The following is a 22,055-nucleotide window of genomic DNA, read 5'->3' on the forward strand; positions in this document are numbered from 1 at the left end:
ATGCTTGAGGTGGGTGGAGCTGGGCGTTTTAATAGAGATAACCCCAGGAGAAACTCAATGCGAGTCCAAAACAGAGATTCAAACTACATTTCTGAGTGGAAAATTTAGCTAATCTAAACATTTATTTAACTCTCTATTTACGTGCATTCTTATGGAACGCAAATTAATAAATTAATCGCATTACATGACGTTGCATACAGTTTCGTTGGCCTGGCCTGATTTGAAGGAAATAACCTTAATGGTCTTCAGTATGCAATTCTGAGTTACCCTATTTAAAGTTTATATGTAAGGTTAAAGTTACAATTTGAGCTTTATGGGAGTTCGGGTTTTCTTTGGGCAGCACAGTGACTAGTGGTTATCATGTTTGCTTCACGTTTGAGAGCTTCTGAGTTTGAATCTCGACTCTCCTTGTGTTGCGTGACATTCGACATTAAATCTACAAGGGGGTTCTTAGTTTATGATTTGTTTCATTCCTATGGCAACGACATAAACCAAATTTGGACCTAAGGGCTGTGTCACTAACCTATGCTAGCGAAGTAGAAAAGTCATAATTACAGTAAGACAAAATGAATTAAAAACAGTAAGTTTGGTGGTCACTGAGCTTGTTCTCTTGTGCTGCGTTATCACGTATTTTTATGCACAAGCTAGTGTTTTTTGTCTACTTTCACAAAACCTTTTTCTCTTTGTGTTTGTATTTGTACAGAAGCCTGGAACTGCCAATGGTGATCATTTTTTGACTGACTAATACATTTGAATTTACGTGGCAATAGTACATTCTAACATACTTGCAGGCTAAATGCTAATTTTTACATTTGAACGTATTTGCCAGTCACAAATGATTAGTCCACATTGGCGCTTCCATACATTTGCAATCAAGGAAGCAAAAAAAACCTGGAATTGTGTCATTTGGACAGTGTAGTATAAACCCAGCAAGCAGGTGAGATGCCAAACAAATACAATCAATTACTCCTTGATAATACTAATGTATTTTTTATTCTATCGCAATAGGAAACATTCTAATAATCTTCCTTCTACAGTGACCCCCCCCCATCCCAGAAGCCACCGACTCACCAGTTGTAACATTTACACTTAGAAGACTGCATGGTTCCAATTTGGGGCTTCTAATGAGCTGTACTTGAGGTCAATTTATATAAAACGTCCCGGGGCCGGCTCTGTCATCAGGGAGCGCTGTGTTTATGGTGGTCTGAAGTGGGTGCATGGTCGAATCCGCAGAATAAAAGGCAAGCTTGGGTGATTGAGGATGGCTTGGACTTGGGTGTGTCAGGCCAATGAGGTAGGGAGAGTGGGGGTTTTGACAAGATGGTCAGCACCACGGGTATTTTCTGACATTTTTAAAACACACGCTCTTCCCCTCCACAGTGGCGGTGGCGGCCTGAGCTTTATTTTTACTCGTTTTATTTAAAACGGCCAGGAAACATTAAGTGTAAACCATAAGGAGGAAAATAATCACGCTGGGACACACAAAGGCAAAACCACAAGGTGGACACTCTTTCCATATGTTTGAGCCACAAGTGCACTTCCGCTCCATTTCATTTAAAAATAAAACAGACTTGTTAAGAAACCAGCACATTATGTCATTAGAGCCCAGAAACACCTGTTAAATGAAATTACTTTTCATTTATTTTCATCCCAACACTGATTAGTTGAGCCTTAACACCTCAATATTTGCATGAGCAATAAGATGGAATTACCTTGAAAATCTTAGAATGACTTGAAGAGTAACTGTGTTGTTTTATGCACAATTTTAACATTTTACCTGTCTTATATTTTTACTTTCTTATGGTATATTTGATTCCGGTTGGTTATCGATTACTTGGCTGATTTATTGCAAGAAATTCTGTTGAGTGTGTGAAAATGACGCTTGATTGATTGCATCATGAAAGAATCGGGGCAAAAAGGGAGTACAGTGCTTGGATGCAAACAGCAGAGGCACTGTTGAGTCACTCAACTAGTTTGCTGGGTATAAAAACAGAAGTTCATGACATGGAATCTACCTCCCTGATATTATGTGCATTTCAGTGGTTAAAAAAATCAATTAAATGTATGACACAACAAAAGCACCTCTTTTGTGACAGGAACACATTTCAAATATGACATATTTTTTGATATAGACTTCTTTCTAAATAAATGGTATATCATTATATTCACATATTATAAGTACTGTATAAGACAGAGTACAATACAAGATATAATGTAGGTTTCTTACGGTTACGTGGTCTCAGCTGAAGAGCAGAATCAATCGCACAATGGTGCATGTGCTCTCATAGCCACAGGCAAGAGTGCCCACTGCTCCCCCACCGCCTATGAAAAGGGAGGTTTTAGAGGTTAACAATAAAACAAAAGCACAGGTGTTTGCAGGTGTGAGCACAACTCTGCGGCGGAATGCTGGCCGGCATGCCCCCGGAGGCTCGACGGAGAGGCCGTCAGTAACGACAAGATAAGGCTACCCGCAAAAGGGGACCCCGGGCCCAATATGCGTCGAGGCTTAAAGAGGAAAGCGATAAGAGCAGTAGAAAGGTCAAGCCCTGTGATAGAGTCTGCTTTGTTTGTCATTGCTTTATCAGGTACAGACATCATTGAGATCGACAAGCGAGGAAACTAATCGTGATAGATGTACAATGACTTCATTGTCTTTCTTTTTGTTGCACAGCGGTGCTTTGACTTACGAGCGACCTGAATTATGAGAGATATACAAAATAACGGCGATAGCATCGTACTGTGTCACTCTGCGATTCCCATGCCGACTACTGATAAGTCGGTATTGCGTTGCAAGGTTAGAAAACACCACCAAAACACTTATATCATAAATAATTTCATAATCGAGGTATAAATGATTTAACATGTATTTTAATGTGGCAGTGTGCAGTATCAATCATGAAAGTGCCGCTCATATTTTTGACACTAATCATACACATGTAACCGCTCTTTTTTTTTTTTTTTTTTTACACGAAAGCCGCCTTTAAAGTTTAAAAGGGAGCTACTCCCTCACTGCCCAGCGCACCAAATGCGACACTAAACGATGCCATTTTGTTTATAAGCAGCTGCGGGAGGCTTGTGGGTGACGCTGCACCCCTTTAAAAGATAATGTGCTCCCCATTTAATGGCCTCCGGATGACAAATTACTTCCAGGGAGTAAAAATTTAGCGAAGGAAATTGCAACATGTGACACAACATGAGACATGTATCCATGTTGAACATTCATAGTTAAATTTGAGACAGCAGAAACATTTTTGCCAATGAGGCATGATCTATCCATGGGAATGTCCTTCACGTTTACCATCTAGTAATAGAAATGTGATGACGAGTATTCATTTAGGAAGTTAGAATTGGTACTATGAGCTTCATTTTGACCATATATATATATATATATATATATATATATATATATATATATATATATATATATATATGTATCTCCTTAAATGTCTTCCATTAATTAATCATTTCAATATCTCCATTCATAATGTTTATTTATTTCAGAGACTCCCCCCTCCTCCCTTTAAGGCCCTCTCATGGTTGGAAAAACACTTATGGAGGTTTTTGGACTGTCCTGACTTAATATCCTTACAGCACAGCAATAAAATGTTCTTTCCTTCGCAAGAAAAAAAAAAAGTACTATCTTGACTGGATTGTGAGTGACGCTTAGCCTAAAACAGCTCTTGTTTTCTTTCTTACGCTCAAGCCACAAAATACTTCCGTGGAACATTTCAAGAGAGGGGATTTAGGGGGGGGGGGGGGGGGGTATGGCTGATGGATACGAACATTTAGAGTTAAAAAATATGTAAATTTGACACATACAGTGCATACATTATAAAAAGTCTGTTCAAATGCCAAGGTAAATAATATCAAAACATAACATGATTAATGTGAATTACTTTTACAATTCAATTGAAAAAAGCCTCAGAATTTATTGGCATTTAATGTCAGCACAAAATCTTCAAGTTTCTGGAAAAAAAAAAAAAGCAGATTAAGGAAATTTTAGGAAAAGCCTACTACTACTAAAACTTTACTTGGAATAATCGTTGGCAAGGGTGTAATGACATTTGACATGTTTGAAAATGATTTGGTTGATTCTGATCAAAGCCACATCCTTAAGAGTGTGTGCACACTTGTGCAAGCACATTATCTCCGTTGTTTATTTTCTCTTCCCCATTTGAATAAATCTTGATTTTTTCCACTTTAGTTATAAAAAAGTTCTTCATTATTTATCTTGGTCTCTGTTTTTATATCATAAAAACCTGGCATTTGAACAGGGGTGTGTAAACTTTTTTTTAATCCATCTTTCTTTCATACTTGTCACAGAGACAGCAGATGGAAAAGATATAGTCCGGCACAAAGCATCTGGAGTTTCAATGTTTTCTATAGACAGTTCCTGACAAATAAACAAATAAACAAACTAAAAAAGAGACAACAGAATGGTGGTTTGGAGCAATTAGAAGGAAAGAAAAAAAAAAGCGACAGTGAGAGTCAAATTCTGGAATGGGAGCAGCGCGGTTGGAAGCGGGAGCGGGGAGTCGGACTTGGCAGGGTTTTGGTGGAGACGAGTGTGGTGGTTCTGAAGTCCTCCAGCGCGAGGAGGCGCCAGTGTGTCCGGCGGGGGCCCGGACCGTGAGCAGCCTCAACCCCCCCCGAGCCACGGCCACAACGTCCCCCCACCACCACCGCCACCAGGCCTTGCCGCCACCCCATCCACCCTGAAGCCACTGGCAGCCTGCGCTTCGCTTTGTTTATTTAATATTCTCAAGAAATTGAAATATCTTTTGTGGTTTCCACACACACACACAATTACATGCCACTCAGCAGCACATAGTACACACACACATTCACATGCACTTCCACACATAGTTGTCCTGCATATATAAATAAATAAAGTTGGGTAATAACCTTCTCTTGATCTGTGGCCAATAATAGAATCGAAGAAAATCATTTTTGAATGGAGGAAAGAGGAGTGACGTGTCTGACACCGTATGTTGCCTCAGCAAGCGCTACGTCTCGTTCGATGGAATATTCCCTGGCTGAAACCGAGGTTTTCTGCCTTTTCTTTTTTTTTCCTGGGTTACGGTTCTTTATAAAGGACCCAGGCATGGAATCGAGAACAGATTCGATAGCGGTATACCACCTTCAACGGGACAGTGAAGCAAAAAGTGGAGTGAAGCGTGTCATCAATACCAACCACTGTGATTCTGTCGTGACATCAGAGGCCAAAGCAAAATATGAAGTCGCCAGGTGTAATCACAACAAATCATAACAACTACATTACTACAATTACACCATCTGCATCGGTTATCCATTTAAAGCAGGGATGTCAAGTTTTCCTCTGAGGTTCTGTTTCATAGCCAGAAATGAGCATTTGTAAATAAATTACGAGGCTATGTTATCGTCTTTGCGCAAGTTCAATATTTTACAAGTCTGAGTGTGTGGCCTGCAAACGGAAAAGGTGCATATAAGGTGTTAAAGCAAGAAATGTCCATGCCAGTCTTCCTCTAAATGCTTATGCTCACAACCCCGTTGCAACTGTGATCATTAACAAAGCAATTTCTTCAGACGCAAATCCCTTAAACAGCCTTGGTTTTGGGGAGAGGGGGGGGTTGCACCCCGACTCCTTGCCCCTCAAACAGCCACCAACCACGGCCGCTGCCAAAAATAATACGGGAGCGCCACTCGAACCCCGAGCCTCGCCACAAGCGCAGCTTGGCCGCAAGAGAGGGATCAAAACACACACAAAAAAGGAAACGCATCATATTGAGGAAGGAGATGGTGGGAGGGAGGGGGGAGGCCTATCTGCTGATGATTTTGGCAACAAAAGGAAGCAGACGTACTTGTGCGGCAACCCGAGGCGAGCTGGAGGAAAAGTGTGTTTGTGGACACGCGCGTGCACTCTGGATGAGGCATAACGTAACAGCGAGACGAGCATTTATTCCTGATCTCATTCAGTCGATGATCTAACCCAATAAAAACACAAGCAGGCCAGCAAATTAAGCCCTGGTGAAACATGAGCGTACAAGGCGAACGATTAGCAAAAAGGATAAATAACGAGCGGTTTGTCTCCCGTAAGGACTGCCGCTTTTCACGGCTGGTTCGATTTTGGTGTTGCGCTTGGCAGAATGTGTGTGGCGCGCTGACGCCGACGGATAAAGCCGTCAGAAGGCCCAGCGCCGTTTCGACAGTGTCGCGGGATTAATTTGCTTCAACCGCAAGAGTAAAGACGGAAAAGCGGAAAATTTTCAGATGAGATATTTCATGGAAATGCTGCTACAACAGTTGGGCCGGGGCCTGTGAACTTGTGGGAATTTTTGTGGGGGACCTCGGCACACAAACACATCCAAAGGACCAAGATTGAAAGGGGAAAATAATACAACACTAAAAGATTTGTGTATATAATCAATAAATCAGCTCCTGCTTGCTCAAATTACAGGAAACTAGATTTCTAACAAGAAACACAAACTGCTTTGAATCCACAATTTAGTTTACAAGCCATTACCGCTGACACACGGAAAGATGATTGTAGACCAATCGGCACAGAAGCGTGGCTAGTTCTGCCTATTTTACTGATGTTGGTTGTCCAGCAGAAGCGTTCCAAAAGTAGCATGATTAAAATGTGACAATTGAAATGAAGCAATATTAGAAATGTATTTACTCTAAGATAATTTGTAACAACAAATTTATTTCAGATTTGCATTTTTTGTGGGTCTTTTGTAGTTGAAAGCGCGTGCCCGGTGACTCAATATGGCTGCAAACAGAGAGGGGTTACCTCACAAAAACTTTTGACCCATCCAGCTTTTACTTTACATACAGAGAGCTGAAAGGGTATCATTCTTCAAAAGCTAAACTTAAAAAGAAAAAAGAAAGTTGGAAAAGCAAGTTAAATTTGTGGTATGTAAAAAAAATACCAATTTAAAAGTCCGAAATGCGAAAAATATTTCCGTAGATTAAATTCTATGTTTTTAATGCAATAAAGTACACGCGTGAAGTAGAGTTCAAGCGCATTTAACATTTTAAGCTCAAAATCCGCGCTACCTCAGATGTATGAATAAATGTCGCCCTCTGGTGGATCAATGGGAACCATGACCACGGGTCTTTTTTCTTTTCTTTTAACAATCTACCGAATAATAATTTTTCCAATATCATTATACACAATTTTTTATCCTGTATGTCCTTGCTGAGATTTTCCATGATATAACAACATAATTGCTGATTGCAAAATCCATTACGAACTGTATTTCTATGTGTAATAAATATTATGGTTGGTTTTTAATTTGGCTAAAATACTGTAGTTTTAGCCTTAGTAAATGTTCTGTTTCCCTTACAAAAATTGTGCTTAGTTATTTTTAATCAACTTTTATCTCAATGTTGTCAAAAAAAAAATAAAATAAATACCAGCCGGCAAGTGGGCCCCCGTGAACAAAAATAGATCTCCCCGACCAATCAGAATGTGTTCTCCACCCTACGTCATATTTGTGCTGCCAAGCAACTCTGACGCTATAGAAAAGAGAGGCTGCGTTTTTACATGTTGTGTGGGAAAACCCGTCTAATGAAAGGAAGCGTTTGTTCTGGTGGGGGGGCTTGCCATCCGAATCCTACCGGCTGTCCGTCTGAAATAGGGAATGAACGACGAGACAGCCTCGGACAGCTGGAACAGAAACTCCGGGTGCTCCAGGTAAAAATTGCATTCAGGCTAGGCTATCAGCATGGTAAAAACATGACATACAGTATATATCATTTTTACGTTAGCATTGTTTGGTCCATCTCGTAAATAAGACTAGAGATTTGTATTGTTAATATGTAGTGATCCTCAATCGTGCATTTATTGTAATTGGCAGAAGTGTAGGATTACTCATTTTCTTCTTCCTGTCACTCAGACTTGTTGTTTTTTTCTTGACTCAAATTATGCTCTGTTCTATAAGGTATCTGTAAAGTTTAATTAAAGAATGCTGATCAAATTAATATCATATTTTGATTCTATCCAGTATTGAGCAAATGCTGGCAGTGAATCCCGGAAAGACGCCGATTAGTCTGCTGCAGGAATATGGAACGCGGATAGGAAAGACCCCGGTATACGACCTGCTGAAGGCCGAGGGACAGGCTCACCAGCCCAACTTCACGTTCCGCGTCTCCGTGGGAGAGATCAGTTGCACGGGCCAAGGCCCCAGCAAGAAGGCGGCCAAGCACAAAGCGGCCGAGGCAGCACTGAAGATGCTCAAGGGGAACCTTGCAGGTCCCATTGGCTTCAGTCTTGAAGGAGACTCATTTGTCGGAGTTGATGCGCCTGTGGATGAAGATAGGTCAGTTACAATACACACCAACAATTCCAAATCAAATTTTCCGTTGATACTTTATGGCTTAAAAGTAAGAATACATAAATTCTCAATTGTTGCAAACATGTTCATTTTGGAAGCATATACCTCACTTCAGGATGTTGATAATTGCTGCTTCACCATTGGACTTCAACAATGTTCAGTGTGATTAATTCCATGATTGTCTTCCATGGGCTTCTTTCTTGATATGTAAAAAATTCTGAAAATCATTCAGGTGATGTCGTCTCTTCCTTTGTGGGTATCAAAGGTGCCTGTTCCATTAGAAATGTCTGTTTCTGACATTGCGGTCTTGTGTGCAGCTCTCCATGCGAGATGAAGACTTTAGTCACTTCGCAGCAATCAGAATGTAACCCCGTTGGAGCTCTGCAGGTTTGTTCCCTTTCTGGAATAAGCTAAATACATTCAAGCACTTGTGTGATTATGTTGTGTTTGTCTTTCAGGAATTGGTGGTGCAGAAGGGATGGCGTCTACCAGAATATACAGTGACGCAAGAGTCCGGTCCGGCGCATCGCAAGGAATTCACTATGACCTGCAGAGTGGAGAAATTTATGGAAATTGGTACAAAGAGCAAACGCAACGCTCCTCTCAATAATTTGTAAGAACGAGCCAGTGAGTGGCCATCTTAATAAAACGTGTGTGCTCTTTTTGAATCAGGAAGTGGTACATCCAAGAAGCTGGCCAAGAGAAACGCAGCCGCCAAAATGCTAGCACGGATACATGACGTCCCAGTGGACCTGAGGACCAACAACGATGGCGATGTAGAAGATGACACATTCAACTTGGTGAGCGAAAAAAAACAAAAAACGTGTCTATACAAGGTGCACATTGAGCCAGTAATGGCTTATTTTCCTTTAATTATTACCTATACTGTCGTACAGCACGCGGGGAGCAGGGCGGAGTCTAGCAAGAATAAAAGCTACAGCTGCACTTGGGACGCGCTGAGGAACTCAGCCGGTGAAAAGATTCTGCAACTGCGCACTCACCCGTTGGGACTGCCCGACGACTCCAACTTCTGCTCGGTGCTTGAGGAGCTGTCAACTGAGCAGTGCTTTGAAGTCAGCTACCTCGACCTAGGTATTGCGTGCGCTTCGATAGTGCTTTGAGACTTTGAGAACATTTAAAACAATTAGGAATGAACCTTCCTTTGCTTTTTTACCTTTGGTTTCAGAAGACCGAAGCCTGAGTGGCCGCTGCCAGTGTCTTGTGGAGCTGTCTACGCAACCAATCACAGTATGCCACGGCTTTGCCATGAACGTTGAGGACGCTCGTGCCAACGCCGCCCACAATGCACTTCAGTACCTCAAAATCATGGCCGGGGCGAAGTGAAGGTCATGGATGAGGACAACGTCAAATACCTCTCATTTTTACAGAAGAAGACATCTTGGAAAAAGATGCTTTTTTTTTCATGTCTAAATGCCACCAGTGAATATTTACATCATCCGAAATGTCCATTTTCTCGCACATATTTCATGACAAAAAAAATATGGACATATTCAGCTACAAATCCATCGAGCAGCTATAAAGGATTGTGTCATCATGTTTAAGTCAAAGAGATTACACACACTCGGACACTGCAGAATTATCTTTTTAGCAATTTTAACACGATAAATTAGGAACAAGATGAGAAAAGTGTTTGTTTTGTCCTGATAATGATTTGTATGACTATCAGTTGTTATTCAGCTAATTTAAAATCAGCACATGGGACAGTGGCCACATTATAAACTTGACAATTCTTGCCTTGTCAAGGACAATTGGGACAATAATGTGGAATATTCCTATTAGACCAATTTGAATGCACGACTTGTTGCCAGTGCTGACAAAAAAAATTGAATTCCCTCAAATGAGATACATGTTGGAGATTACTTTTTAATATGGTCTTCAACAAATTATATTTCTCTTTTGTATGTGTGTTTTTCTTTTTTTAGTTTTAAATTTCTCCAGCATTCTGTGTGCTGGTGCACTTGTGTAGAAGAATCGTATTAAAGTGTTGCTTTTTTTAAATGAACATAAGTATTTCCCATTTTTAAATAGACCCCCTGGGGACCATAAAAACACAGTACTGTAGTCCAAATCAAGTTTGTTGCAAAGATGACCAAATTGAATTGCACTTTTAACTATTTTGCAACCTGTTACTGTTAATAAAGTGGAGAATTGTATGCATACAAGTGGAATTCATTCATTCATCATTGAGAAATTCATTTCATGTTACAGAAATATTTTCTCCGCAAACTCATAAATGAGTGCTAAAATAAATGCTAAAATATTTGATAAATATGACCTAAAAACTGTAAAAAAAACAAAAAACTGACTTACCCTTTAAAACGTACGAGTTCAATTATTTCATAAACTGTCCAGTAATTTAGCTTGGGTTGCTTCACCTGTCAATTATTGTCAGGGGCATTGTTGCTGTTGTTTTTCTTCCCAAATGGCCTCATCAAAGTATGTTGTCTTTGTCCGAAGTTTCTTCATCAGCCAACCTCACCACCTATAAAGATCCAAGACGCAAGCAGTCAGGCTATAGAACGTCACCTTTTGTAATTTGAAGTTACGAAAAATGCTTCACTAGATACATTAGTGAAATACATTTCAAAGTGTACCTTTAATTTGTTGTATTGGTGTTTCTCTTGCTGTTTCTTCCTCTCCTACACAGTCCATCTGTTGGAAACAAATGGAACAAGTCAATATCAAGAGGGGTGCACCCGCACTGGTCAATCTCAGGCCATCTAAAAAAATAGCCATTCGCAATTACAAATGTCTATAAACCTCCAAATCTAAGTTAAGCACCTCATCGCACTTCTTGAGGTCCTTGATGCATCTTGGAATCTTTGCATGGCAGATATCAATTGAGTATTGACAGACATCTGAAGACACTTCAGGGAAGACATGATGTAGGGCCTTTGCTTGGCGGACACACTCAACTATCTTTGGATTGATTATCTCGTAGGTTACCGTGCCCATTGGTTTTAACTCATCCTCTATTGTGACACTATCATTTTGCTTGGCATGTGTATCTGTCCCCACTTGTAATGCCAAACTGCAGTCTTCTTTTCCCAGTACATTCTTAGACTCATTCTGGACCTGCTGGGGAACTGGATTGTCCGAATCAGGCAAGCTAGACCTTGTCCTGGGTGAGGTGTAGAGGCACATCTTGGAGACGGTATCCTTGAGCCTTTCAACGGGTGAGCGCGGCTCGGTCCTCACGCTGCTCCTCAGGTTGCTCCTCATGCTCTCGGTGGCCGGTGACATGGTGAACTGCGGCGTTCCGAGTTTAAGCAGGGGCGTGCCGGATACGTGAGAGTACAGCGAGTAGAACGCGTTGGCCATTGCGGTTAGAGCTTGGACTTGTCTGAAACGGCCTGTGGGAAAGATGGCAAGTTCATGATTTAATTGAACTAATTTAAATCGAATTTTATTCATTTTGTTTCAAAACCACTTTACCACATGAGAAATAATAAAAACCCACGACACTGACTATTTTTGAAATTAATCTTACTTGCTAAACACAGGGTGGGGTCCTCCTCACGCATCCGTCGGACTTGCGACTCCAAGAAAAGGCGGAAGTTGATACCCCGAGCTTGAGAGGGGAAGGAGAGGAAGCGAAGGGGAATGCGCACAGTGGGCTGGGGGTCGTCGCAGCCAAAGCCCAACTGCCACAGGATCTCTTCGGCATCCACTGAATGTGACTGGAGCACCTCCGGAACACTGATGGGAGAAAAAGGAGGTATATCGTAAATAACAAAGGGATCAGATGAGGTTCGAATGTTGATTTTAATTGAGCAATGTCTATCAAAGACGTTTGGTAATTACTTGCTGGAGAGCTCATTGTGTCTTCGCTTGCTGGAAGGGTGCATTGCAAGTCTTCAGAGTTGTTAGGGAATACATGAAAAATAAAATAAAGTGAAGACAAGGAATGATTCAGTTCAATTAGAAAATTATTACATCATTTCAGTTAAAAACAACAGACTGCATTTCTCACTCACCCCACTTTGGATGGAACATCTCCGCCACTTAACGTTGAATCTGAAATGCATTTTGGAATACAAATAAAGGAAGGAACGTCATCGTGTGTCTGTAAGATAAGTGCTGCTGCATCCGTGTGTGTGTGTGTGTGTGTGTCACGCTATACTCGCTCGTGACATGCTAGAAATGATGAAAATTATGGTAATAAATTTAGTTTTTAATCAGATAGCATACCAGCTCTGCCGAACCCCTGAAGCCGACTCACCGAACCCCTAGGGTTCGATCGACTTAGACTTGATTGTCTATTGTGGGCCATGTCTTGTCACCGTGGGATAGCGGGGAACGAAATTTCGGTTTCTTTGTGTGTCTTTGGCATGTGGAGAAATTGACAATAAAGCTGACTTTGACTTTGACTTTAAGAACCACTGCACTAGAGAAAGCCAAACCAATATTATTATTTATTTGGCCTGAATACAAAATCAGCAAGCGGATGTTTTTTTTCTGCAAACACTGGAAAAACATAGCCTGGACATAGAATATTGTTCCAACCAACGTTGATATTAGAAATGAAAAAAAAAATCTAAACAATAATGCTACTTTGACCATAAAATATAGAGAGCATGAATACACAGTCCTGCACATACCCAAACTCCAAAGAGAGTTGTTATGCAAGCAGGCCTCCAACCTGCAACACACATTCACATCTTGCATTGGTCATCCGCGTGATGCATACACAAACATTCAGCTGTTATTGCGCAATGTTTCTGTTAAAGTGGTTTCCTCGTGTTGTTAAACGTCAAAATCAGCAAGTTCCAAACCACATTTGATTGCTCAGGCAGCTCTTCATTTTATATATAAATTATTTTTATGTTTAAAGACGTCAACTAAGGTCAGTGTGCGGACTTCCTGCTTTGACGTACTTTCACAACAGGATGAAGTAAAAATGACAAGGCGGAGGGATATTTCTGGTAAATTTCCAGAAATGTCCCATGGTTATTGACATATGAGCTCAGACACCTTCTATAGGTTTGCATTCATTGAAACAAAGGTACAAAAGAATACATTTGAAACACAGCCGACTTACCTGTGGTTCTGCTGCAAGAATTCTGCTTTTCCTGTGAAGCATCCTATAGAAATCACACACACACAGCATATACTTACTGGAATGACATTTTTACTGTATGATAGAAACTTATTGGTAGGTTCACACTAACCGTCTGCAAAGACATCATCGTCATCATCTGATAAGGATTCCGAGAGGAAGCTGCAAAGAGGACCCACTTCTTCCAGGATGGAGCACTGTTGACCTCCACTGGCCCACCTTTGCCTTCTGGCAGTGGAGGACAGATTTTCCATCATTGAAGTCAGAGTGGTTGATGAGATCCTTCAAATACAGGAACAGCAGCTTAAGATGGTTTGCAGAAAACCATTGACTGATGTTGCGCTTTCCTGCCAATAGAAGTGAAGTCCTCCTCGAGTGTAAATGCTTTTAAATCTATAGGTTAAAACTGTATATTTCAAGATTTTAAGGTAAAAGGCAGCATCACCTGACTTGCAGACATGTTTCATTTTGAGGGATATAGTATATGTTCACTTTACATCTCCTGGTGGGTCAAAGTGAGCTTACCTGAAGGATATTTGCAATCTTAGCTGACACGCTGCATGCTCCGGACGCTTCCGCTTCTTTGCGATAATAATTCACCATTTTGGCCTTCTATATCAGTCTACAAGTCAAGTTGAATAGACGTAGGGGGAAGTGACGGTGAGCATCTAAAACTGACACATTGCGTGGGATGCTCACCACCGCACATCCTGCAGAGATAAGTGACACATATTTATCATCATGAGCATTTTCAATATTATAATATAGATTCAATATTTATCTATTGACATGAGAAAAACAAGTCATTTTAAATATCATCAGGAGCAGTGGTTAAGCAAACAGCCTCATTGTTAATATACTGTAGTTGATGTGTCAACAACAACCTGCACTACTATTCCTCGAGGCCCTGGGAAATTAGATGAACATAGTATTGCTGGGAATAAATTGATAATTGGTGCAAGATTGTAAGAACTTTGGCGGACATCTCTCTTTGCAAGCCTGCATGTGTGTGATCTGAGAAGTGTTCAATATAAAATATACACATGGTGATTTGAGTGGTCACATTTGTATGACATTATTACGTTGAGGGGACAGTAAATATTCACTGCTACTATTTCTCATTGGATAAAAAAAAAAATATTTCCTCTGCGTCGTCTCATGATTTTTTTTTACACTGTACTTTCTCTTGATTTAACTATTGCGCATTCATCGTATCGCGATACTTCTGTCGTAGCAGAGGCAAGATATCGCGATGGTATCTTTTCGTGAGTTCCTCGCCGACGCCTTTGCCGAACCGCCGGTAACTGTGCAGCGTAAGAGCTTTTGTTTACGTGGGCACATGTGCTGCTACACTGACAGCCCCCTCGCACGGCGGAATCATCTAAAAACCCTCCCACAAGAGAGCCATTCCCTGCCCCCGGCGTGGCTCAGGCCTGTCCTCGCTCTTCAGCCATGGCCGCCCCCCGACCGCCTCCGCGCTCTTTTCCAGCCCACAGGGCGCCACCAAGGGAGTGGCTAGCAGCCACGGAGGCAAGACTGAAAATAACCAGCCCGCCTTCCACAGTACACACCCGCCCAATTCCGTGTTTACATGCACATCAATCTTTCGCTGCCCAGTCGTGAAAAGGCGAACAAGTTGATGCAAGGGGTAAGTCTAACTGTATTAAGTGTGACCAATTAACATGGCGCCTTTGACGAGGCGAAAACAAGAAATCCCACGTCTGGCTTACCCAAAAGGCGCAACCTAGCCTGATTAGACCCGCCTTCTTTTCGGCTAGTAGCCAATAATATTAGCGGGTTTCGAGTTGTTCCGGAAACGACTTACAGAACACGTTCTCTATTGGTGTAAAAAGGAATCAGTTATAATAGAGGTGCGCTTCTTTTCAACCGAAAATATCTTAGGTTTATCCTTCAAGAGCAACGTGTGCGTCGTCGGTTTTGATCAACGCAATAAAACTACAGTAGGGCGTAAAACGATCACCTCGGCAAAAGTACATTTTGACAAATATTAGTGCCGACAGATCTTGAAGATGACTACAACTAACAACATAGCATGAAACGTTTTAAACTCAATTAACTGAAGTGGCAAAATTGTATTAAGTGTAAATACAGATAAGCATTAAAACTATATATAAGTACTGGAGTACAGCCTCTGAATAGTGCAACAAAAATAATACACTGTCCACTATAAAACACCCACGCTGGCACAATAAACAACACAACTGCACCCAAAGTAGTTTTTTTTTTCAATTGATGTCAACACCAAGCAATTCTGTCCAGCCCATGAAAGGGGGTTGTCTTGCTTAACCAAAACTTAAATTTTTCATTTATGCTCCATGGTTCCCATTCCTCCATGTCACTGCAATTCATTTTGTTCTGTCTCATAACACCCCAAAATCTCAATTCCTATTTGTATGACATTAGGGCTATTACACTATTTAAAATTAGAAAAAATAGGAAACAAGGTATAACTTAACGTTTGTATATTTATATTCTAAATGTGGGAAGTGAAAAAAAGAGTCGTAAGAATATTTAATACTCTTCAAAGTACAGACACATCTACCAGTAATTATTTGAATGTGATCACTTCCACCAATGGAAACTGGTGAACAAGACGTGGAACGCTCAAGAGGCAAACCAGGCGTCCCTGTGCGTTAAATCAAGCGCACCCTCTCCCGTCTCCTTCATAGGTGGGTGAGGGGAGGCGACAAGTTTGTGTGAAGTTGGGAAAAGTTGTCAACTAGAAAAAGAGCAGAAACTCCTCCCGTCTTGAACATTATGAGCAGTAAGTCAACTTTTTTTCCCCCCTAAGTCGTAAGTCTCCACAAGACGAAACATTTATCCACCAAGTAGACTGCGTTATGAAAGTATTATCGTTTCCAAAGTTTTATGCTGTGAAAAAGTATGTATTTCCTTTGGCTTTTCTGCGGCTCTCTAGTCACTGCAGTTAAATAGAGATACTTTGCTGGCCCTTGTCGCGGATTGGGTTAACGCTTTTCTTACACCCCGATTAAAGGTTATTAACGATCACCACTTCAGGAGTTGGCAACTAGTTTGTGCGTGAAGATCTGTAAATAAACGCCCTACTTGATCTGTAGTTTAAGTTCACGTTAGCACTGCTAATACAATAGCTTGTTAGCTCCCTTCGAGCACTTGTGGCATGTCATATGGCTTCATTTCTCGTTTGAATCAATGTCACGTAAAGTATTAACCGTGTGTTTTGCGGCAAATAGATCGCGATTAGTTGCCACGTCTTTTCCGCTACAATGGCACTCGCACAACGACGGAGTTAAAAGTCTTAAGTGTTTTTTTTTTTTTTTAAAGTGTCTTCTTCCGCAGATCAACAGCAGGGTGACATGGCCGCTGTGGAGAGCGGCGGAGGCTTCAGCCAAAAGAGAAACTCACAAGTAGGTCAATTAGATTTCAACCGTGGTTATTCTTGAGTTGATGGTTCGTGTCTGGATTTTCATTGTTTAGCTGTGTGTTGTTACTCTCTGCGGAGCACATGTCTCGGGGTGGGACGTGGGCAGGTAAAGTTCGCCCACAAACGGGGTGTTGCCGGCAAACCCCCTCGCTCGCGGAGCCTCTCGCTCGGCCCATTTGGCTGGCATGGGAGGGGGAGGTGGGGAGGGCGGTGTCCACCGGAGCCGTGAGAGTTTATAGGGCCGCATTTTCAGTGGGTGGGATTGGGGGCAGGGGGAGGCCGAGCCGGCCGTTGTTGTGGTATGGGGGGAGAGAAATGCGGGCACTCCCCTACCACCCACCCCTCCCCTCGTATAGCTCATTAAAATTTCTCGTTTTTTAAAATCTTTTAAATTAATGAAAATTTAAAAAAAACATTGTATAAAAATTCTCAAGATTCGATTTAATTTTGTCATGGCTATTTGTATTACGCACTAAAATGTAGAGATTTGGTTTGGAGACATGGTTGATTAATTGTATATCCATTAATTTCGATCACCCGATAAATTAAATTCATAAATCGAGGCACCACTGGACTAATTTTGTCCAACCTTTTAGCCATATTATTTGTTTTATAACACTTTGATTGGACAATAATTTGTACCTCTTTGGGGGATTCCGCTGTATCAGTATTGACACGCAATCATTTACAAAGCTACATGTTCTAACTTCTTTATCGCTGTGTTTTCGTATATTTCCCCTCCGCCCCTTTTCAGGACTCGCAGCAGCCATCTCCATTGGCCATGCTTGCGGCCACTTGCAGTCGTATTGACACCCCGGGAGAGAGCGACTCTCCCGGGGAGCAGCAGCAGCAGCAGCAGCAGCAGCAACAGCAGCTGGACATGAGTCAAGGTGTATTCACCTCCAATGCCAATGGTTGGCAGGTTGTGCAGGCGTCATCGTGCGGCAATACGGTCACCACCGACTCCATGAACGCACAAACCGAGGCCGGCAAGGCCAGAGGCTTGCTGTCCCCAACGTCCTCGGTGGCCGTGAGCACTCAGCAACAGCAGTATGTCGTCGCTCAGGCGCCGACGTTGCAGAGCCAACAGGTGCTCACCGCCATCCCCGGCATGATGCCCAACATTCAGTATCAGGTCATTCCTCAATTCCAGACTATCGACGGTCAACCGCTGCAGTTTGCACATAGCCAGCAAGATTCCACGGTAGCTGCCGCCACAGCTCAAGGACAACAGTTTCAGATTGTGTCCTCCGCCAATGGCCAGCAGATCATAGCCACTGCCAACAGAGGAACCGCGGCTGGAAACATCATTGCCATGCCAAGTCTCATTCAGGGGTCCATTCCCCTCCAGAATATCACCCTGGGCAATGGCGTGTTGCAAAACCAGACACAATTTCTTGCGAATATGCCCATGTCGCTTAATGGGAACATCACGCTGTTGCCCATCAGCACCGGAGCCCCCGCTACAGCAGCAGCGGATGGCGACGTGAGCGGAAACCAGCTTGTACAACAGCAACCCACGTCTTCCAGCAGCAATGCGGGTTACTTGACCAGTGTGTCCACCATCACAACGCCAACCTCCTCTTCGTACGGCATGGCGCCGAGTGGTAATGGAGCCACGGCGGTGACATACCAAGCGAGCGCATCTTCTCTCGGTGTCCCCATACAGCCGGACCACAGGGAGCAGCAGCAACAACAACAACAAACACAGCCACAGCAGCAGCAGATCCTCATCCAGCCCCAGCAAGTCCTCCAAGGGGCAACGCCCCTCCAAACCATCCAGGCCAGTACCATCACAACGGCAGGCGGTCAAGTGTTTGCCACCCCGACTCTTAGCCAGGAAGGTCTCCAGAACCTTCAAATCATGCCAAACACTAGCCCTATCCTGTTGCGCACTGTCGGGCCCAACGGCCAAGTCAGCTGGCAGACTCTGCAGATCCAGAGTCCAGCTGGGGCGCAGATCACACTGGCCCCAGTGGGCCAGACTCAGGGAGCCCCCGCTACTGGAGGAGTATCGGTAAACACCGTGCAAATCCCTGGACTCCAGACCATCAATCTCAACACGCTCGGAGGATCGGGCCTTCAGATGCACCAGCTCCAGAGCGTTCCCATCACCCTTACTAGCCAAGCAGGTCAGTCACACCTTCATGCACCCATTTTATTTTACCCAAAGTAGAAGCAGATGTTTGCAAAACGGATTAATAGTTTTAGTTTAGCTTTAACCCTACATCTTTTAAGATACTTTTTTTAAATAGGAAATGAACGTTGAATTGTGTTAACGCACCCCCACTAGTCTGAGAGTAGATTAATTCCAATGCCATTACTTTCTGTAATTCACTGTACATCAAAAAACGAACATTTTTGCTATCCAATGTTAAGCGCCTCCTATCTGTTTAATACCCCGTGCACAGTGTTTGTTTGCCTGTGTGCAAATGACATCACTGGCACAACCAGTCAAACTACTCCTACAGCCGCGTCAACGTGGGTCATCAATTGTGTCGTCATCGCGCTCAACCACAAGTTCTGTGGAGGACAAGGACAGGGTGTAACCTGACCCCTCCTGTCGCTGTGTCGCAAACTTTACTCCCGTTAGATTTCCAAAGTTTGAGCACAGTGCATTTAACTGTGTAGATTAGCTACAGTATGTAGCAAGTGTTAAACTTTTTAAATGAAACGATTCAAATGACTTTTTTTCATGGTTTTCCTCATATACTGAGATAAACCGTTCCCGATTGAAAATGATGTCAGGAAGTTTAAGTTTTGAATTCACAGATGTCGTTAAGTGTCATTGTCTGTTTAAATTTGCATTAACACTGCGCAGGAGACCAAACGTTGCAGACAGGCACAGAAGGTTTGGACGACAGCGCAGCCCTCGACGACGAGGACATCAGTCCACCGTCGCAGGGACGCCGCAACCGCAGAGAAGCCTGCACCTGCCCTTTCTGCAAGGACGGGGAAGCACGGTACGTCAAGGTCCTAAACCCAAACCACCATTTCCTCGACACTTGAGAGCTGATTTTGTGTGTGTGCACATTTGTGCCTCCAAAAAAGCAGTGACCCAACCAAAAAAAAGCAACACATTTGCCACATGTCGGGATGTGGCAAAATCTACGGCAAGACGTCACACCTTCGAGCTCACCTGCGTTGGCACACGGGCGAGCGGCCTTTCGTCTGCAGCTGGGCCTTCTGCGGCAAGCGCTTCACACGCTCCGACGAGCTCCAGCGCCACAAGAGGACGCACACAGGTGAGACGAGGGAGAGGATGCAAGATGACCATTTTTTGGCGACGGCCTGAAAAAGAGCAAAAATTAGTCTCAAAATGTATTCTTCTTTTCACGCATGACACACATTTCATTGAGCACAGGCGAAGGAGAGGTTTTAAAATCAGACTAGCTACATTCTGATGCATATTTGTCTTCATTCATCCCCAAGGTGAGAAACGGTTTGCCTGTCCGGACTGTCCCAAGCGCTTCATGCGGAGCGACCACCTCTCCAAACACATCAAAACCCACTTCAACAAGAAGGGGGTGGTGCCCAGCAACAGCGGGGCCGCTGCTTCCAACACCCCTCCCGCCGCCCAATCCCCGGAGGACGAGGGCATGTCGGCCGGCGACCAGCACTCCATCGTCACCATGGAGACGCTCTCCCCGGAGAGCTTAGCTCGGCTCGCCAGCAGCGGGATCAACATGGTGCAGGTGGACCTGAATCATATCAACGGCAACTACTAAGAGGAGCACGCCGCATTCAGGGACCGCAGACATTGATCAAACAAGATGATGCATTTAGATTGAAAATTTCCTTGCCTATTTGTTTACAGAAATCATCATTGCCCCACGACTACAATCATCTCCGTAATGGAACTGCAATAAAATGACCGAAATTGTAAACCGTCGTCTCTACAACAATAATGCCCTACAAACCCCGTTCAGCACAATGAAAAGCACAATTTTTTCAAAGAATGTACTGTACTACATCATGTAGCGCAGGATTCGCAAACAAGATCCTGGATACTGAAATGACACGTACACTTTACTTACGTTAACATATGACCCACCTTACTTTAGTTTGAGTAGCCCTGCTCACTGCCAAACTGATTCGCAAGTCAAATTATGTTGAATTATAGGGGAAGTAAAACATAAATAAAAAAATCCTTCACAATACAGTAATGTTAAAGCACTCTCACTAGTCTTAAACACAGTTTTCTGCTAAATATGTTTGAAGAGTGTGAATTTAGCAGGAGGGGGGGAAACCCCACCAATTTTTACACTGCAGTGTATTGACTGAGTACATTTTGCAAGACAATTTTTGACTCGCCTTTGCCTTTAAGGTGGTTTTATTTTTTTCCAGCCATTTGCTCAATGCAACACATGACTGGTTTCAAAACTACATCCAATCCATCTTTAATGCCAAATGGAGCATTTTTTTTTCTTTGGGGGAACTGGATTTTCCACATCATCCTTACTAAAGTAACTGTGACTGCTGAGACGAATGAAATTATTTAACATGCTTAGGTACACAGCCAAGTTAAAGTGCTAGGATTGATTGTTTCATTGCAAAATAACTTTTGGGTGTATATACATAAATATATATTTGCTAAGAAAGAAAATCCCAGCAATCTTAGCCGAGGCCGGAATGGTCCTTGCTGATTGTGAGAGGTTGCCTTTTTAGTTGTTTGCCTCTCTTGTGCACAATCTTAATCATATTCGGAGTTTTGTTGGTGTATGTCGATCAAGTGAACAATGCATTTGTGTACGGTCTTTATGTTCCAAGAACTTTTCATCTCCCCACTCTGTGGTACCAGCTGACACTTTGCCTTGTGGAGTTAATTTTTATTTGTGAAATATTTTTGTTCAAAGCTGTACAGCGCAAATGCTCAGACCAAAGTTCACACACAAATAAGCGGAAATGAAGAACGGTCATGTCTTTTGTTGAATTGTAACTGGACAGAGTAATCGGCACGACACTAGTTTGGCTCAAGTTCCTCTGTGTATTCAACAGGTCAATTTGGAAGGATGCTCATCACCACTGTGAGAATGTCTTCCTTTGACCCCATGTGTCAGGCTTTCTTTTTTTTTTTTGCAAACTCTACATACAAGTGCTCTTTTTCTTCCCACTGCCTGTTCTAAATGAGGGATTTTATATTGTATACTACTGCAAATGCAAACAGCTGGATTAAAATCATTATTCTCTTACTTTTGCTTACTTTATATACTTATTTCCCACTTAAAGTACA

General features: G+C 42.6%; 4 protein-coding genes across 11 annotated transcripts in view; 2 read left to right on the forward strand and 2 right to left on the reverse strand.

Annotated features, from left to right (window-relative positions):
• The window catches only part of igsf8 (immunoglobulin superfamily, member 8), a 28,993-nt gene extending 26,683 nt beyond the window's left edge, over window positions 1-2,310 (reverse strand). The window contains exon 1 of the mRNA XM_088390648.1: window positions 2,228-2,310. The gene's annotated coding sequence lies outside the window, so the exon portion shown is untranslated. The remainder of the gene's footprint in view (window positions 1-2,227) is intronic.
• Window positions 2,311-4,720: 2,410 nt separating this feature from the next.
• On the reverse strand, window positions 4,721-15,118 carry tespa1 (thymocyte expressed, positive selection associated 1). 4 transcript variants are annotated; one of them, XM_088390660.1, is made up of 12 exons: window positions 14,970-15,118; window positions 13,924-14,108; window positions 13,511-13,680; window positions 13,381-13,423; window positions 12,941-12,981; window positions 12,317-12,356; window positions 12,144-12,194; window positions 11,830-12,038; window positions 11,455-11,692; window positions 10,934-10,991; window positions 8,424-10,821; window positions 4,721-8,287 (listed from the first exon to the last, which is right to left on the reverse strand). In XM_088390660.1, exons 3-10 carry the CDS (start codon window positions 13,653-13,655, stop codon window positions 10,979-10,981), a joined length of 780 nt encoding a protein of 259 aa, XP_088246786.1. In that variant the 5' UTR covers window positions 13,656-13,680; window positions 13,924-14,108; window positions 14,970-15,118; the 3' UTR covers window positions 4,721-8,287; window positions 8,424-10,821; window positions 10,934-10,978. The 4 variants fall into 4 exon arrangements, with proteins under 4 accessions (XP_088246786.1, XP_088246784.1, XP_088246782.1 ...); XM_088390658.1 differs by having other exon boundaries at window positions 11,100-11,692; window positions 13,511-13,745; XM_088390656.1 differs by having other exon boundaries at window positions 11,100-11,692; window positions 14,970-15,117.
• Window positions 7,459-10,501, forward strand: tarbp2 (TAR (HIV) RNA binding protein 2). 2 transcript variants are annotated; one of them, XM_088390663.1, is made up of 7 exons: window positions 7,459-7,678; window positions 7,989-8,303; window positions 8,636-8,705; window positions 8,777-8,894; window positions 8,991-9,118; window positions 9,215-9,410; window positions 9,508-10,501. In XM_088390663.1, exons 1-7 carry the CDS (start codon window positions 7,626-7,628, stop codon window positions 9,660-9,662), a joined length of 1,035 nt encoding a protein of 344 aa, XP_088246789.1. In that variant the 5' UTR covers window positions 7,459-7,625; the 3' UTR covers window positions 9,663-10,501. The 2 variants fall into 2 exon arrangements, with proteins under 2 accessions (XP_088246789.1, XP_088246788.1); XM_088390662.1 differs by having other exon boundaries at window positions 7,460-7,678; window positions 9,505-10,501.
• Window positions 14,927-22,014, forward strand: sp1 (sp1 transcription factor). Of its 4 annotated transcripts, XM_088390645.1 has the most exons (7): window positions 14,927-15,046; window positions 16,089-16,183; window positions 16,738-16,805; window positions 17,577-18,954; window positions 19,644-19,785; window positions 19,874-20,067; window positions 20,255-22,014. In XM_088390645.1, the coding sequence occupies exons 2-7, from the start codon at window positions 16,177-16,179 to the stop codon at window positions 20,548-20,550; spliced, it is 2,085 nt and encodes a 694-aa protein (XP_088246771.1). In that variant the 5' UTR covers window positions 14,927-15,046; window positions 16,089-16,176; the 3' UTR covers window positions 20,551-22,014. The 4 variants fall into 4 exon arrangements, with proteins under 4 accessions (XP_088246771.1, XP_088246768.1, XP_088246769.1 ...); XM_088390642.1 differs by lacking the exon at window positions 14,927-15,046 and having other exon boundaries at window positions 16,723-16,805; XM_088390643.1 differs by lacking the exon at window positions 14,927-15,046 and having other exon boundaries at window positions 16,723-16,805; window positions 19,877-20,067.
• Window positions 22,015-22,055: the final 41 nt, after the last annotated feature.

This window comes from Syngnathus floridae, chromosome 11, assembly GCF_059516105.1.
Source record: "Syngnathus floridae isolate MCC-2025c chromosome 11, RoL_Sflo_1.0, whole genome shotgun sequence".
Classification (NCBI taxonomy): Eukaryota; Metazoa; Chordata; class Actinopteri; order Syngnathiformes; family Syngnathidae; genus Syngnathus; species Syngnathus floridae.